The following is an 18,637-nucleotide window of genomic DNA, read 5'->3' as shown; positions in this document are numbered from 1 at the left end:
TGTAACACTTACCTTTGCCTTTACATTCACTGATGATTTCTTTTGTTACTTGGTAGCTTCTACTTATGTATGTATCATAAGATTCTGAAACCACTAACTTGCTGACAGGAATATGAGGTCTGCAAGCAGAAAAACACGTATGGTAAACTGAGAGGAAGTTTTGAATACAAGTTACATAAGCCCTGGCTATGAGGCACCTAAAAGTATGCATTTCTTTAACTTTTCTAATTACTCAAATCTCCAGAGCCACTTCTTCTGTCAGGACCACTTCTGCAAGTTATTAGTGGAATTTTAATGATAATTTTTAAACATCAATACTCAGATCTTTACTATACCTGCAATAAGATACCTCAGTTAGCTAGCAAAAATGGTGGCAAAAATTCCTCTAATGTGGACCTGTTACTGGAGGCAGCATATAACGTGCTTACTTTATATGTATTCCTTTTGCAATGGCAGGTACCAGGAGGTCTGTCTCCCAGTTCGTGATCTAGCCAGCAGACCACACAAGAGCAGGCTCTTTTCTTATGCTGAGAATAGTCTTTGTGGTCTTCCCAGAACACACACATTTTCTGAGCTAGAGACTCTGCTGTGGTCCAGCTGCTTTGCTGAGTGTTAGCAGTTAGTGATACCCTTTCAGGGATAAATACAGTGTAAGTACCTGTATTTAGATACCCTCTGCCCAATGACTAACTTTCCAGAGACTTGGAAAGCTAGCTTTTAGCCCAGAAGGGCTCAACACAAATGACTATATGATATAATTAGGTATGAAAGAAATCAGGTTTTCTTTTTACATTTTCTTTCCTGTTTTTCATTTTAATGTTTCAGCTGTGTATTCCACTTGGGCATTCTAAAATGGGTGTGCTGGGGCAATGAGAAACACCGGCTTTCCTGTGATATCATAAACCACAAAACCTAGCCACAAAATATTTGTTACCAAGCCCACTTACATGGAATTCCTGTCTATGTTATGCATGTATTAGAAAAGTTTCATTTATATCTGAGATTGTTCAGCCTCTGATTAGGTTCACACTAAAATAGAAGGGGTTACTCTTTGCAAGAAGTCATAATTATACAGATTTTTCACCAGTGAAGTATAGTGGAGGACTGGAACCGTGTGACTTTTTTAGAGCTTCCTTCTTTGTGAGAGCTCTTTGAGTCTGGCTTGTATAAATGAGTCATAAATTTGAGAGCAGGAAGATCATCTTGTCTATTCTTTACCACATGACTATTTCTGCTAGTTTTTTTAGCCTTTCTCTGTACAGATTACAGTAAAAAGCATTTGTATGATACGCTGGAGGGCACTGTGGCAGAGCAGCTAAGATACTTCAGGGGATTTGGAGGAGTGAATCTGAGTTTCCCTGAAGGTTGCTCCCAGCAGCCCAGCAGTGAACAGGTATTTGTTTGCAATGATACTGGCAACACTGAGGTTGGACATGTGGCTAGATAAAAGGAARGCAGCAGAGTCTGGCAGCAAAGCCACAAGGCTCAGGATATGGAAGCTAATGCAGGCACCAGGTCTGATCTCCTGTGCAGCCCTCGGGGTGATTGGCAAAAATGCCAAGCACTGAAAAGCCAGCTCTATTAATCTGCTTTTGGAGCAGCTCTATGAGGGCCCCTGAAAGCCAGGCTAATAACATCTTTGTTTCCTTTTTCTGAGAAGTGAGTAGGAAAGATTGGTGGTGCTTATCCATTTGCCATTCAAATGCTTTTAATCAGTCATTTATTTTGTTTGCTTTCACCCACAGTTTTTGGGTTGAAAACAATGAAAACCTGAGTCCGGAATCTGCAATTTTTTCCACTAAAAATGTGTCAGATGTAATTGCTGAGAAGTGATAAATGCTTGGTAATCAGGTCTTTGATAGATAACCTCTAAATTTTGATGACACAGGGGACCTTGAATTCCTGACAGATGTAAACATATTCCCCAGGATTGTACAAAATTTACAATTAAGGTCCACCACCATACTAATCATAATAAAAAAACAGACAAGCTATCTCCTCTGCGGAAGGGAAGGGCAGGTATAACTGAACCGATGATATAGTTCAGTCTATGAAGATAATGGTCAGTGAACTGAGTTAGCAAAATTAGTTCTGTTGTTTTCTGCAAACTTGAGATCAACTGGGACTGCATAGTTCAACCTGAGCCCAAACTCCCTGTTTTAGGAGAAAGGTTAAAAAAAAACAAAAAACAAAAAACACTTTGTTTACTGGGCACCTAATAAACGCACAGTGAAGGGAGGAGTACTGGAARGAGGATCTCTGTGATCAGCAATATAACTGGACCTTGCAAGTGGTCTGGGAAATTTGGTTGATAGTGAGCCTTCTTAGGTTATGTTAATTAGAGCAACCTTGAGCCTGCTCTGAGTTTATTCTGGGAGCCTCAGCAGCTCTTCTAGTCACTCCTTTATATTAAAAATTCATCAGAGTGTAACTCGTTAAAAACAAAGCCAAAACACAAACCAATCTCCTCCCCCCCACCTTCTGCTACCTGTAGGTTGTATCAACGCTTAGAGTAGCTGCAGCTAAATCCACAGGGGGTATCCAGGCAGGTAGTGTGTTACCAGAGACCCACTTGGTCCATTCGAACAAGCCTGGCTCTACTCGAATTTTCAGGTTGTTCTCTTGTTGCATACCTGAAAAAGACAGAAAAGAGGCTAGATATTGATGAAAGTGGCTGAGGAGGAAGGAGGCAAGACTTTGCAGCTTTAATACTTAAGTTTGATTATAAATTAGTTCATTTCGCTCTAAGTAGTTAGCTGATTAATGCTAGGCATGAAAAGATTGAAGGCACTCATATATATATATATATATATGATATATGATATATCATATATATTTTGGCAAAAATGCCAAGCACTGCATATATATATATATATATCATATATGATATACCAAGGCATGCAGATCTCTGGCCTGCAGTAACATGCAATATAGTGAACCTAGGTGTGACTGTATCTTGGACTGTTTCCAATGCCAGGGCATCTCCATCCCTATCACTATTTCCCTTCCCAGTTTCTGCAGTGAGGTTACTGGTGGCAGAAAGTTTCTTGGTGGTAGCAATTGTGTTTTATAGTTGCTGTGAAAGCCCCAGGGAAATGCATAGCAATGAACAGCCACACAGACTGGGAGTGGGCAAAGACACAGGGGATGCTGAGCTGGAAGTATCCACCCTCTTCAAACACACAGCTGGCTTCTGCCAGCAGCTGACCGACAACTGACATTAGGGCCAGTACTCCTTTTGAGCAGGCACTTGTCTCGTACCATGCAATAAGAAAAGGGCTCCTTACGGACAGTGTTGCTCTAATGTGAAGTACACGCCCATGGAAATAATCCTCACCCTGAATTACCATTTATGTGCGTTTCCCATGTCAGCTCCCCTTTTATCTGGTTGTCAGTGTTTTTCCCAGAAAGTGAGAAGAATGCAGCCTTTCCTGCTTGTTGGGTTCTTACCTTTCAGGATATAGTGTGCTGTCTGTACACACCGTAGGGATGGGGAGCTGTAGATGTAGTCTACAATGGTATTAGTTTCTAGCAAGGCTTCACCTGTAAGCAAGTTTGAACACCCGTGAGTAAAAATCAACAAATGTCAACAGGAGCATGCAGGGTATCTGCCACCTAGCAAGGAGCTGAAGAAGCTCCCCAGCTGCACTGTTCATGTTTTGGGAAATGCAGGTACCATAGTATTTCATTTCAGTGGTGTGCTAGGCACTGTTGCATACACAGCTGTGGAACTGGGATACATTTTTCTATGTGCATTGCTTTTTGTGCGTCTAGGTGCTTAATCACTATGCGAAGAACGCACAACATCTTTCTGAAGAGAAGCATCTACCCTGTGCTCTCTTCTGTTCAGTTTTACTATTTTTGTCTCTTGGATTTAGCCAAAAAACAAACAGCTCTTAATGCTGAGAAAATGTGTAGAGCTTGAATTTCATTTAATTTACAAGCATACCTTGGAGATATTGCAGGTTCAGTTCCAGACCACTGCCATAAAGCGAATATTGCAATAAAGCGAGTCATACGAATTTTTTTGGTTTCCCAGTGCATGTAAAAGTTATGTTTACACTATACTGTAGTCTATTAAGTGTGCAATAGCATTATGTCTAAAAAAACAATGTACAAAATGTGACACAGAGACACGAAGTGAGCACATGCTGTTGGAAAAATGGCGCCAATAGACTTGCTTGATGCAATATCCTCAAAGCACAATAAAGCCAAGCTCAATAAAATGAGGTATGCCTGTATATGTCATAAATCAGAGTAAACTCAACTTAATTCAAACCCAACTTAATTCAATTGGCTTGATTCTTAGCTAGTTTAAATTACCATTTCATTACACAGGTGCAAGATCACTGAAAATGAGAAAAGAATCAACACCACCATTAGGGTTATTAATATTCTTGCAGTGCCAAAGGGGACCAAATGAGAACAGGACTCTACTAAGCATTATACAGACTTGTAAGAGTGCTTTATTTGGTTGTATTTGAAGAGGCGGGACAAAAAGATTGGGAGCAAGAATGAGTTGTTAACCTCTACTTTGTATGTTTAGTGATAACTGTAGCCATGTCAAACTGATCTCTGAATCTCTGAGAAAAGTAGGCTACATTAGAAAGAGCTGTGTGCATAACAGTCTTTTGCCACCTTGAAGCTGCTCATTTGCTATAGTTGTCTGAGAAATTATTTTTCCAGGATTTGTCAAGGTCAAGTTGGTGCGGCTGCAGTATGGAGCTGTTGCCTGCAGATGGCTGGCATGCTGCAATGATGCTGACAAGCTGATCGTGCCTAGGTCACGTATACAGTTGCATACTCAAACCTGTTTAATGATACCAGCAAAGTGTGCTGTGATTGCTCCCAGATTAGCCTTCTTTTACACACATATTGTGAAGTCTGATGCCACGTGGCCTAGAGTGTGATCATCCTATTGTTATACGGTGATTTATTTTTGTCTAAAAAGCAAGTATAATTCTAGCTGCCCTCGTTTGAGTGTGACCAACACTAAGTACTCTAAAGGATTTGAATTTGAGAAAATGCTAAGTACTGCTCTCTGCAACTCATGACCTTTAAGAGGCTGGGTTCCCCTAATCACAGTGCTCCAGATCTGCTCCTTGACTACCAAATAATTTTCTCCCTATACACATATCAACAGGCTCAGAAGACAAGGGARAAGATGGTGGGGGAGGACACTGAACTATGTTTTGCCACATAAACATAAAGCCAGACAGGCTGATTAAAATAAATTGGTGTTACAAACTGCAGATCAAAATTTAAGATTCTCARAATCAAAGAAAGACCCTATTTTGCCTGAGATCACTGTCTCATTCACTGTTGCATTTTTCAGTGACATTTTTATTAACAGCATCTTCTAGTGCGGCACATTTACAGGGCAGCAATGAATCGTTTAGCAATTGTACTGCTACTGGCTATGACTTTATACCATGCCCTAGGTTTTGTGGTTTGCCTTTTCTTCAGCTATAGTGGTGGAATGAGACAAAGTTTTCTTTAAAAGAGGGGCTTGCCAGTGAAGGCGAGACTTTGCAAAGATTCTTGAAATGTCTAAATCCTCTTATTTCAGGGCACCTGATTCATTTCTTCTGCCTTGCACTTTCTTTTTCTTTTGTTGGGTGTGTGGGAGGAAGATACCACAGCTTTTTGGGGAAACTGTTGTCTGCTGAGGACAACTTACCAACAAGTCTTGCTTGCGTACAGCCAAGCACAGTGATTGGTGCATCTTTTTCATAATCCCTGAAACCACCGCTTCTTTGAGGTAAGCTGTGAGGCATGTTCAGGTTACTGCGCATATACCTTCCTGTGAGGGAACGTTTAGAAGCAGTTGCTGGAATTACTAGATCACAGAGAGGCAGACAGCATCATGCCTGTTTCTACCCTCTTTCATCACAGTGTCCATACCTTGCTGTCAAACAGTTTTCCCATGTGGGGTAAAAGTATCAAGAATCTGACAAAATTAAATTAAGCAGATATATCAGTTCAAAATCAGCAGGGAATGTTACAAATGTTTTAAAGTTATGGTTATGTCAAATTTAATTTCCAAAAAGAAAATAATTTCCATCCCGCAACAAATGAAACCCCGAATAATTTTACACTTTTACAGGAGGCTAAGATGTCAATGCTCTTAAAATTTAATTTGGAAAGAAAGTACTTGTAAAAATCATCCTTTTTCCAATGATTTTCATTGCAATAAAATTTGGCATTTTTGAAATAGAAAAAAGACCAGAAGGTAAATTTCAGGGCGGCTCAAATGCCAGTTGACTGTTACAATGTGTAACTTGACTGCTATGAAGATATCAAGCATGTATATATTGGAGTTTATGCCAAATTAAGCCTTCCATGCCTGCTTATGGTATTACTGGGTTGCAGGCTCCATATATGCCCAGGAAGGCACTCTAAACCATAGCAGTAGACATGGTATTTTCATTTAGAAGTGAGAACCAGCTGTGCAAATGAGGCTTTTCCTGGTTCTAGTAGGTGTTTGCATTGGACACTGACTACTAAAATCTACATAATGATTTCATTTACGAGTCAAAGTATTCTTTGATGGGGTTGCTTTATTCTTGCAGTTGTTTCCCCAGTATTAACATATGTAACATTTATTCTCCAGCTCTCCAGCCAGCCTGCACTCTGCAACACTACCACCGCAGTGCTCTGCACCGAGGTGCTCTGCCACTCATAAATGCTCAAGCATAGTAAAGCAACACTTGGTGTTAAGAAACCCCAGCTTCCATCTAAACTTTGCCCCATGCAGTTATCGCTATCCTTTCTTCATCTAAACCTAGAGACTAAGACCCATGGGAGCTGACTCACCTTTGGCATCAAAGCACTGTGACAACCAGTACTTCCCAAAAACAACATCCATTCTCTCCCCGTGTCTGCAGACAAAAAGGCAGCGTTTCTGAGGCCCTGGATGACTGGTTATTCTCAGGGTCTGGAAGAAAAATTGCAGGATATTTGACCATCATGAAAGTGCAAGTGTTTCTGAGATCTAATTTACTAATGAGAGTCAGGATCAGATATCTCGCGCTTTACCCAAGTGCAAATACAGGTACTATAAACTTTCTCTGAAGCTGGTTAGTTTATGCTGGTATAAAGCTGCCTGAGTGAGAAGAGGATGGGGCCCTGCTGCCCCCTGCTAAGAAGGTGTTTGCTGACAGTGATCTCCTCTTCGTCTGTGTTGTATGATACCATTCAAAAGCTTGTAGAGAATTGTGACTTGAAGCTTCCAGCGCAGGCAGTGAAATGAGACCAGAGAATAAGTTGTCAGGGAAAAGCCAGTTACTGGAAACTTGCCATTAGAACTGTATGTGATGTGTGTGGGGGGGGGGGTCCCTACCTGCACGTTCTGGCAGATGATAGTGAGTGGCCCTGTGTCCCCAGGTCCTTGGTCTTCCTGCTGTCTTCTTTCCAGCGCTCCATCAGTGAAGGCTTGAAGGGATGGGGACAGTGTAGTATTCAGAATTGAGTACGACCTGCCAAAAACAGAAAGAAGTTGACTTTTGGAATGCTTTAGACTTACCCTCAGGCTTCAGTAAGGACACTTCTGTAGTCTTTGAGAACTTCGGGTAATTACTGTTGTTCATGTTATTAAATTACTATTTGCATTATAGTGCCGTTTAGAGAGCACCTTCCTGGGTGGTGTACCTTGGTGATATAGGAAGACACAAACACTGTCTCAAAGGGCTTTCTACTTCCTTAGAAACCGTTTCATTGAACAGCAGTTCCCAAACTTTTGGACTGCTAGGCTCTGTCAGATCTCAAATGTTCTAATGGAAAATACGAAGACTTTCCTCATAGCCACAGGGTGCTCACTAACATTGTCAGTGGATCAGCTGCAGATTACTTACCATGATCTTGCAGACCAAAGTTTGGGAACTGATGATTACAGAGTTTTCAGTCACCTTCATGCCATGAGCTGTTACTTGTTACATTTCAATAGCACTTGGTACAACAGCATTTAATCTAGTTACTGTCTCTGGGCTTACTGTAGTATAAATGTGAAATATAACTAATAATTTGCCGGTCTATTGGATTGCTTTTAAGGGACCATTATTAATGTTAAATAGAACTGGAACATCCTTTTTGATACTTGCAAGATACAGGCTGTGGTGTAAAGAGAATCAGCATGCAAAATCACTGATTATCAACTGAACTGCCTCTTTCGTTTTTGGCTGGCATGGGGAAAGAAAACTCTAATGCTTCACAATTTAGAAGATACAGTGGAAAGCTGAACCACAGCCCTGCTTGTCATTGTGGGCAGTTTCTGGGGGTTTTGTGCGCAAAAGAGCTTGCATCACCTGGTAGGGATGTGGCATATTCAATCTGGATGTTGTTATTTCCCCATTTTTCAGTACTGTCTCTTTCATTTCCCATCTGTAGTGGGAATTTATTCTCACCACTGCTTGCTGTTAAATGTAGCCAAAGGGATATAATAGATCATATATTCCCTCTCAAAATGCTAATCTAATGATGCTCCCTCTGAATAAAGTTATCATGCCTAGATGTTCAAGGACTTAGACCAATACCCTCAGGAGTAAACTCTGAGAGGCATTACAGAAGCTCCAGTGCCCCTCTGCTGACTGGGTTACATTTTATGGGTTACATTTGCAAAGTCATTAAAAAGAAAAAACTGTGTCAGTTAATGTGTATGGTCATTTGTTTTGACAGAAATAGTTGCCTTTGCTTGCACTTTAAGTGCCTTATATATGTCAGAAGTTGTTTCCTGACTAGCTCCTAGTTAGGATAAAATCTCTCAGAGGGGTTTTTCATAGCTGTTAAAATTACACCAGTGCCTGTGCCAATGGAAAAAAAAATAGGTCATTAATTTTTTTTCTAACAAACTGATCTTCTGTGAGATCATATAATTTGTACCAGTTTAGAGAAGAAAAGACTGCTGTGCTGTTGGCCCTGGTGCTGGTCCCTTATCTGGTGGAATTAGGGTGTAAGGATAAGACTGAGGTACTGGGTTAAGATACCATACACAGAAGCACTGGCAGGCAAGGGGAATGGGAGGTGGGAATCATCAGGCCTGGGACCGCATTGCCAGTCCCCATACAACAGCATGCAATAGCAGCCTTGCAGGAATGATCGTGGGTGCAGCCTTGAGGGAGTATTTAACCTCTTCAGCCTCCTGCTCTTACTCTTTCAGCTCTGATGCAGAAATCCACAGCTGAGCACTGGGGAACCCTCTAGGGTTACAGATCGTTACTAATTTATTTCTTGTTGTCATGGTGGGTTCCCAACAAGGGCTGGGCCTCCTCCAAGGGACTGTTTCTGAGGAACTCAGGGTCCGAGCGCAGACAGACCATCAGAGATCAGGACAGCAAATCTGTGTGATTTATGTACAATATGACCCAAAGGCATAATGGAGGTGGTAGATCTTGAAGAAAAGTTAAATGTAGGCAGGAGAGCTTTATAGATAGGCTGAGGGAAATATTACCAGGTGCTGGGGTGAGAAATCATGTCTAACCTTCCTCTTCAGAATACATTCATGTCATATATTGCAGGCAGAAATATGCTAACTGCAAACACACTTCTAGCTGGCAGAAAAAGGCCAACTCTGATCCAAAAGCTGTGTGAATGATTAGTGGGTGCCAAGCCCAGACGAGTAAGCCCTGAGTAGGGAGCATGAACAAACACTTATCACTGTATTAAGTGGTTAGCTTGGAGTGTGGGCAAAGCTAGCTCATGCCCACACACAAATGTATCTTCACTGACACCAAAACTTGAATATATCAACGTAAGAAGAATCTGGAAGTCTTAGGCCCCATTTCTGTTACTGTACAAAGTGGATCTCAAACCTGAGCTTCTTGCCTTTCGTTCTGTGCCTGTGTTGGCCAAAAGGCCGGACAAAGACCCCATGGAAATGACAGCAGTGCCGACTTTCAACCCTTCTTCCCTTTTCAGCCTTTTCCTGCTTTGCCCATACGGCAGTCTTTTAAGGACGCTGACCTAGAGAATGCTGAGGATTTGTTTGGTTACTTCTCTTCCCTTTACCCTAAGGAACTGCTGCACAATTTGAGACATTCTTTCTCTCTAAACCCTTATTAAAAGGCTGTGGGCACTGCACTATCTATTTATAGATGCTAGGATTGGTTGGGAATGATGAGGCAAAGGCGTACTATCTTGCTGTGTCTGGAGGACAGCCATCAGCCTGACTTCAGTGGTATCTCCTTTATGCTGCTGGAAAACAGAAACCACTGAAGCTATTTCAGCTTAGTCATCTTCTAAGCATAGTGCATTGTTTGGAAGCTATTTCCAAAGGCTTGTGGTTCCTTGGCTTGACAAACAGAGACTGAAGGTCCCTGTGCAGACAACAACATCTACTGTCTTCTGGATGATGCAAGGGACACGCCTTGCCTTCCCTGCACTATCAGTAATGTTGCTGTGTCCCTGGAGGGGATGTGTGCCCTTGTCCTCCCAGTCAGGCAAGGCCCTTGAAGAGTGTAGATGCTGGATCAGAGGATGGAGAAAGCATCTCCATCATGGTGCAGCTGGGCTGGTCCCCAGCTCTGTGTAGGAAAAGATTCTTCTGCCTTGTCACTCATCATTATTTAGAGGAGAAGGATCCCTGGGGAAAATGAACAGCCACTGTTGCAAAATGGGAGGAAGAAAGAGTGGAAAAACCTACTGAGGCCCAAATATAGCTTGAAAAATTAGAATCGCTTCTCTTCCCCTTGCTTCCTCTGCCAAGTCTGATTTCTCAGGCTTATTAAAGGGGCAAGAAATAGCTTTGGCGTCTTAAAAGGAGCTGAAATAGACTGCTGTGTAATATCTATAGCACAGCTTCTATYTAATTCGGGGCAGAGGAGGAGAGTATTTCTGGCTTTGCTGATAATAGAAAAGCAGTCAGGGAGCCCCCCCCCAGTTTTAGATTTCAGGTGGTGCTGGGTCCACAGATACAAAGATAGAACATTTTCTTTTGCCATATGCCTTTAAATGCATATCTGAGGGACCCGTGGTATTGAATGTTTGGGTTTTGTGGCTCCTGTGGGGAAACTACATTCTTGTACCTTAGCTGGGCTTCCCACTTCCTCTCTGGGCTCAGTGTGCTGAGGATGGAGGATTTCTTCTTTTGACTTGGTAGCCCACTAATTCACAGGCATGAAAGGCAACAGAAAATACCCTGTAAGCGGTTCTCTGGGGAGGTTTTAAGGTGGACTTTTTTTAATACTGGATCTGTAGTTCAGATTCATTCCAAGTAGCTTCAGCTTACTCCTGTTACCAGAAGAGGATTTCCACCTTAACATTATATATGGGGAAAAGCATTTCTTTCATTAACATACCTATGGCTGGGTCCCCTCCTAGGCTCAGCACAAATTTAGTGACATTGATACAAACCCAGTTGCTGTCAGAAGGAAAGTCTGGTGCATGTTTCAAAAAGGTTATTTTTCCTTTGTGGGACCGGAGTTAGCAACAGAGCAGCAATTAGATGCCTTAGACGCTCAAACTCCAGTGCATGCGTTAGTTACTTTGGTTGAGCAAAAGAGGGSAGGCCAATTCTCTTCTGTCGGGCTCTTTCCTGGCTGTCATCATCTGTGATAAGGGACTGCTTTGCCCTTGCTCATACAGAGGCTGGAGCCAGGCTCAGGCACAGCTGTGATGAAGCTGTAGCTGTAGCTCGCACCGGGCCAAGTGCTAGAGTGTCAGCTCCCACAGGCAGCAGGTTTGGCCCTCGCTGCGGCTTCCCCACTGTGCTGTCTGACAGCTTCTCTCCATGGTTGGGGGAGGCAGCCTTCAGCTGCTCTTCTCTAGTTTGGCCCAGAGTGCCAGCAGCCAACCCCCAAGGAGGGCAGATGCACTCAGGGCCTTGACAGCAGTTACTTGCTGCATTAGTTGTACTGAACCTCTGTTCCCAAATCCTGAGATTTAAAGTAAACAAGTGAGAAGAATGAATGTCAGGCTTTTCGAAAGAGCACCATGAGTTTGTGCCTTTTGCTTTCACTTTCTGAACCTTTTCTGCCACGACTCTGAAAAACAAAAATCAGCTGTCCTTTTTGCATAACCACATGGCTTCTAAAGCTGGGCCTTAATRTACTGCTAGATATCATGTAATTGTTCTTAACATCAGCCTTATGGTAAGGATAGAAAAAATGGGTTAGACAGGCTGAGGGTCTGGGTTGAGTTGTGTGGAAAGCTGAAGCAATTTGTTTTTTGATTTATTTTTCCAGCCTGTAGCACTGATCAAGTACTTCTCACTGTCCCTAGCAGGTCTGATCCCTGGCATGAGAAGAAATCATAGTCCCTGGCATGAGAAGAAAACATAGTTTAGGTGTACAGAAAATTCTTGGAGTTTGCAGAGTTACTGGATTAGAAGTGATTCCATTCCTATTTYTAGAAGACAGAGAAAGGATTCAAACCTGGAGTCTCTCAAGACACAGCCTGGTTTCACAGGCAGTAACTCTGCCTCTGAAAGCAAAGACCGTTCTTTCCTATTAAGTATCTCATGAAGCTTTTCCTTCTTCATGATGATAGCCTGTTGGTCTGCAGTTGAGGTACAGAACTTACTATAGGTCCGGGACCTTCTCGTTTTGTGTTTGTACAACATTAGCCAGGAAGGTCTGTGYGTGAGGCAGAGCTCTCGAGGCATTACTTGGATATTAGCCATAAAAATGCATGCCCTGCAGAGGCCAGAATCCAGCTTCTGTCTCACTTGAGCAGTGCAATAGGGAGATGTTCGAAAGCCAGTTTATGTGCACATATTAATAATCTTACTCTGCGGAATTAAAGATTTGGTCAAATATCCCAGAATAACTCTTGTGTGGGATAGCCAGGGTGCTGCAGCCCAAAGTGAGCTGTATTTCTGTGATGATCTGAGTAATCTGTGACATTCATTTGGAGAACGCCAGCTAGCATTGAAACATGGTCTGTTGTAACTAGGAGAAAAAGATCCATGGCTGTTATTACTTTCTTCTGCTGCAGGGATGAAACAGGATGTGCCTGTGCGTACAGAGACAGAACAAACCAGCCTCGAGAATCTGACCATCGCTGGCTAGCAGAAGCCTAGATCCCAACTCTGCAAACTGGTTTGCCATCTCCTCCACTGTGGCAGTTCTCTAGCAATCACAGTGAGTACTACTATGCTTACCTTCACATCTGTGAAATTAAGGTATCAGTTCTCCATTCTTCTCTTATCACAGGTATCCTACCATGAATACCTCAGTCTCGACTGCAGTGGGGCATAGGTTGTCCTTAGCTTACTATATTGTTTTGACCAAATGACATTCTGTAATCTCATGTGCTCTGTGGGAAGCTGTTGTGTAAAGCGAGACTATTTCCGGATATGTAGTAATGTTTCTGATAAATGTTCCATATTGCATGCTCTRGTTCATGATTTATACCCTTTAGTGGTAATCAGGGAAGGGGCATTTCCTTTCTTTGCTCGCCTGGAGACAAAGAGGTGCTGGAGTTACAAAATGTTTGGCTTTCCTTTTAGTTACTGCAGTAATAATAATTCTTTCACATGCTAGTGCTTAGGCCTCAAAACCTTTCCGGGTGCTGTAAGAAAATATTAGAATCCAGTAGAGCAGACTGCTGCAGTATATGTGGGCCTGAGTGCATTTGGCTGGCAAGTTTTAGGGGAAGAAAGGACAGTCTTGCTGCTTGGGCCCTGGACAGGTGGGTCTGAATTAAGTCCTGCCTTTATACAAACTCTCTGATTAACTTTGCTCATGTGTCTTTTAATTTCTTAAAGCCCTGGTAACTGGAGGCCTTTTCTTATAAGGGAAGATGAATTGAAGTGTGATGGTGACACACTTGGGATATATAGGTTTGTTCTGTTTGACAAGCATATGAAAGCCCTTTATTAGTGGTGTGCATTTCTCAGAGGACTGGTGAAAGAAAGAATACATGATTGTGACAAGAGATGTGGGTAGTAAATAAGTGATCTCTTGCTATGCTTGTCCCTGCCTGATGGACTTCTGGGTTATGCAGGATTCAGAGCTAAGTCAGGGCTGGTTTGCAGAAGGACAGTGGTCCCTGGCAGTCACATCTGGAAGCCAACCTGCAAGCTAAGATTCCCGTGTGTGTGCTCTCCATCTGTCACTCACCATGTCACATGTGTTAAGCCTGAAAAGTCACAAACCAAGTACTCACCTACCCTCCAAGAACTAGGTTGTTACTGGTGTTTAAATAATGCCCATGAAAATCAAGAGGCATAAGGCATAAGCTTCTGCAAAACTTGAGGCCTGGATCCTCTTTGAAGCCAACAGCAGAGAGACAAATAAGCACTTCTGAAAATCTTGCTGAGTATCTTAGGAACCTTGCTGAACCCCAATTCCTTTTCCCCAGGGAATTATACACAAAAATCTCACTACCCAAATAATGCTCAAATTAAAACTTTCTTGATCTCAGTCCCWTCACAGAGGTGCCCACACAGCGGTGGCTCTACAGCAGCCATCTGTTCCAGCTCCATTAACCGGCAGCAATGGTCATATGAATAATAGTTGCTGTAACATCTTAGCTGAATAAATCACATTGTCTCCCACCCCATGCACAGGGATAGCATCTGCTCTTCCTTTGCCTATGAGATGGGACTTTGTGTGCCAGTACGTTTCCCGCAAGTGACCTCCTCAGCAGCCATGAGAGACTCTTCACTTACCCTGCTGGCCAGGCAAAATCCTAGCTGCTGCACCCCCTTTTTACAGTGACAGAAACTGGACTGAGCAGCTTTACCTACCCATGAAACACCCAGGTCCCACATTCATCCGCCTTCGTGATGTAATTTTCAGGCAGTAGCCCAGAACAGCCAGTTGCAAGGGAAATGCCATAAATCCAGCCCTCACTTGTACTCGTTTGTTCCACTGGGGACATGAAAATAAAATCCCCTGGGACCAGCTCGAGTTCATCATCGTTCTGGGGGGTGTAAGGATAGATCACTTGCAGAGTCTGGTGGAGAAAAAGAAGCACAAATGAATGAAAGTATTGTTAATGAAAGGAAACCTTTAGCAGAGTGGGGCAGGAACACTTCCATAGCAGACCTTTAAACTTTCCAAGGTGTAAACAGCTCTCCTTATAATGCATCACTTTGTGCATTATCCAGGAAGGCTTTAACTCTGGAGAATTCCTGCCACTTCCCACTCCTTGCTGTTGGAAAGTTTTCTTGGTATTTACTCTCTCTTCCTTCTTTGATTCCAGTCATGACTTTGATAACCAGGATGGAAAGGAGGGGATGATTATTTAGGTTGAGCAAAAACATAAGCATGTGCCTAAATTTAAGTATCCTATTAAAAATGTAACCATATGGTTAAGGAGACGTGGAATTTACACAGTTCTGGTGGTCAGGGACCATTGTTGATGTACCCGCTTGTGCTTGAACTAAAGAGTGGTTGTCTGTGTTGCTGCTGCTTTTGAAGTCAAGGCAGGGACACTGTCATTGGGTAACATTTCTGAATCTATGATATCTTGCTGTCAAAACTATTCATGAGAACACACTAAAAAACACAGGCAATGAGAAATACCGGGATGTGACCACCTTGTTTTCTTTGTATTTCCTAAAATAAACAGGGTTAGGTTAAAAGGTGGGGGAAAGATCAGTGAATATAATTCTGTAATCTTCTCTTCATTGAAGCATGAGGAACCCACAGGTATTAAAAGTCTATGAAAATGTTCCTTGGAAATGTTTACAGCAGTCCCCATTTAAAAGGAGAACAAACATGTTCTTGTCCCTGGGCAGGTCTAACTTCTGCAGTGGCATCATGCAAAGAAAAACCATGATCTTCTGAGCAGCTCTGATCTCCTGATGGTGTCAGCCCATTTGCTCACTAATCCTCCTAGACTGTTCATGATATCTTCAAAGGAAGACGGAAACTAGTCTCTGTCACCTGATATCACAAGGCTAAAGCTTTCACACATGGCTGCCTAAAGTTAGATATGCAAAAATGTGAGCTGATTTTCATCAGCTACTCCCTTTGCAATCGATGAGAGTGTTGACTACTTGCAGCATCTGGAGGACAACATGACTCTGTAGATGGGCATGGAGGCTGTCACACATGAGACGTATGGCCTGGGCTGGGCTTGAATGCTGCATGTGAGACACTTCAGCTCTCCAGAAGCTTTGGCGGTCAGTTTACTCCTTGGCGTATTGTATGCTGGACTAAAATCACTTTTTCTCAGTCTGCCACTGACTCTGTGCATTTGATTTTGAACGAGGCATTTTGGTGGGATTAATCACCCCAATCTTAGGAGTCTAGTTAGCCATCTGAGCCAGAGCAGGCCCCTTCTGGAGGTTCCCTCCTCCAAAAATTGATTCATCTCATCCTGAGATAGAGATCTTAGATGGGTCAGATGACTCACTTTCTGGCGGTGTCTGTTTCTCTCTACTGACTTCAAATGGAGCCTCAGGTGACTGACACAGACTCAGATGTCTAACTTGAGGATATTTACAGAGAGGTGAGGTGAATCTCGCCTGTAGTTTCTCTGTCCCCAAGCTTTCAGTCTGTAAAATGGAGGTAATTTTTTTTTCTATATATTGTGTTGGACAATGACAGTATTAAGAATAATACAGTCAGACAATTATATACTGCAGCCATAGACTCCATGAGTAGTTGAAGTATATATGCCGTAAGGGTAAACTTTTCTTAAATGATGAGACTGAATGCTATGAGTAATAATAACGTCAGGTCTGTACAGAGAGATGGCCAGCCTTCAGCTTAAGGTACTGGCCTGATTCTTGAGAGATCAGACCAACTTATATTGAGCTAACAGGAGAGTCACTGGTAGAATTAATTAATCCAGCAGGAAGAAAAAAATTGTTCCTGCAAGAAGCGAGACTGATGATATGGCAAGTCTAGACAGTGTGAGTAAAAAGTACAAAAAGGGAAGATAGTCTGTTGGTTAAAATGATTGGTGGGATGTGGGAGATAAATGTTCTGAGTCCCCTTGCGGGACCTGAGGCAAATTCCCTAGTGTCTGTATAGCCTGCACTGTGTGTCTGTACAGCACTTGGCACAGGGAAACCCTGATTCAGCTTGCAGCTTGTAAGCACTGTTGAGCCGCAAAGGCAACTAAAACAGTCAGCAATTCTGCTGGATCCTCCTTTTTTTTTTTTTTTTTTTTTTTGATTTTTGGACTGAAACAAACTCCAGAAATTACCTCGTGATTAACAAAGCGTATATCTCGGGAGAATATCGCAGCAACCCAGTCACAGCCTAGCTTGACATCGATGTTCTGTGCTAACTTCTCCAGCGTGGGCAGGTGGCTGGCTTGGAAGTGATACGCTAGTGTCACATGGAGCTGCTTCTTATGGGGCTCTACGTGAACATCTGCAATAAGAAAGATGTCAGTTAACAAGTGACTGTCAGGATTAGCAGCAGTCTCTCCCCTTCTTTTTGAAGGCATAAGAATGTCTATCACCTCTGAACAGGAGCAGTTAGTAGAACTCTTCAGATAGCTTAAGTAGAACAAAGGCCAGTTTCTAAGAAGACTTTGGGGAAGTCAAACTTGAGTTCCTTATGTATGGCGTAGCTTGGATCAAATTACTAGAGATTTGTGGTCTGATTCAGCCTTTAGTCACACCGGGGTGATAGTCAGGACATCCTTGCCAAACTGCCAAAACTTGTTTAAATTCAGCAAACAAGGGGTTTCTGCATGGTGAGATAACAATTACTGTAATTTTGAACCCACAGGGTCCTCTGCTAAATACTTTTCCAGGTATGTGATAGCCTTCCTCTTTCATTAGGAGCTGAGGATCTCTCCAAAATAAGCAAGTAAAAATGCATAATTTTTCCTCTCCCTTCTCTGTTCATTCTCCTGTACTGGCTGTTACAAAGCCATGGAATTTACAGGTTCATGCAGGTTGATCACAATTTTTACTTGGACGTTAGCTGGATTACTGGTTCACCCACCAAGTATGAGGTATTACAAAACTGTTTAAATTGAAATTGATAAGATAGTGATTCAAACTGATCCTGCAGAGAGAGAACCTATATTAGGGAAAGATTTAAGAAAGCAGAAAAGTGAAAGTATGTAAAATGTTGGAACTGTTCCAGCAGACATGGAAATCACGGGATTCATTGTTTGTGTGTAATTCATCCTTGCTTATTCAACCAAAAATTGCAATTAAATTTGACTATTTATTCAGTCAAAATTGCAGCTATTCAGAGACTTGGCTCTAACTGCCAGCCATGGGATAGCTTTTCAAAATCATCCATCTTGTTTTTGATCAGCAAGAAAAAATATTCTCTGGATTTCTGAAAAAGCYCCAGAGACTTCAATGTGATAACCTGACCAAACTGTGGACTGCAATGCAGCAATCAGCTTCCCCCCTAAGAACCAACCAATTTGGTCCTAGTTGCAACAATCTCAGGGGGAGAAGTTTGCTGGAAGCTGTTGATGCTTCTTCTGATCAGCATTTTGGGGTGAGAACTGCCCCCTCTAACTGTGTTGGTATGGAGGGTACATCGACACTGTTCAGGGGGAAAACTGTACTGTTCTCACATGGCTGCAGCGCTTCTTGGACCCAGCTAATATCTCTGTGCTTGTTGCTGCCTTCCAAAATGTGCATTTTTAAAGATAACAGCCATTTCCTCCCTTTTTTGAAGGGAAGAAAACTTCTAGGTCACTGTCAGCTAAACACAGTGCGTTACAGAGGTGTAGTGAACCTATGACACATCCGTGTCACTTGTTCTGAACC

The 18,637-nt window shown here is 42.5% G+C and overlaps 1 protein-coding gene across 2 annotated transcripts in view; it reads right to left on the bottom strand.

Annotated features, from left to right (window-relative positions):
• The window catches only part of UBASH3B (ubiquitin associated and SH3 domain containing B), an 80,786-nt gene that overhangs the window by 6,831 nt on the left and 55,318 nt on the right, over nt 1-18,637 (bottom strand). For both annotated transcript variants that reach the window (XM_026071747.1, XM_026071748.1), the window contains exons 5-12: nt 17,098-17,267; nt 14,684-14,892; nt 7,343-7,478; nt 6,817-6,937; nt 5,681-5,803; nt 3,451-3,543; nt 2,489-2,633; nt 13-119 (exon numbers count right to left, since the gene is read on the bottom strand). In XM_026071747.1, the coding sequence (XP_025927532.1) occupies nt 13-119; nt 2,489-2,633; nt 3,451-3,543; nt 5,681-5,803; nt 6,817-6,937; nt 7,343-7,478; nt 14,684-14,892; nt 17,098-17,267 (1,104 nt within the window). The remainder of the gene's footprint in view (nt 1-12; nt 120-2,488; nt 2,634-3,450; nt 3,544-5,680; nt 5,804-6,816; nt 6,938-7,342; nt 7,479-14,683; nt 14,893-17,097; nt 17,268-18,637) is intronic.

The sequence above is a fragment of the Apteryx rowi genome, unplaced genomic scaffold, assembly GCF_003343035.1.
Source record: "Apteryx rowi isolate R43461 unplaced genomic scaffold, aptRow1 scaffold_33, whole genome shotgun sequence".
In the NCBI taxonomy this organism is placed as follows: domain Eukaryota; kingdom Metazoa; phylum Chordata; class Aves; order Apterygiformes; family Apterygidae; genus Apteryx; species Apteryx rowi.
Note: the sequence above shows the minus strand (reverse complement) of the source record. Positions and strands in the feature narration are given on the sequence as shown.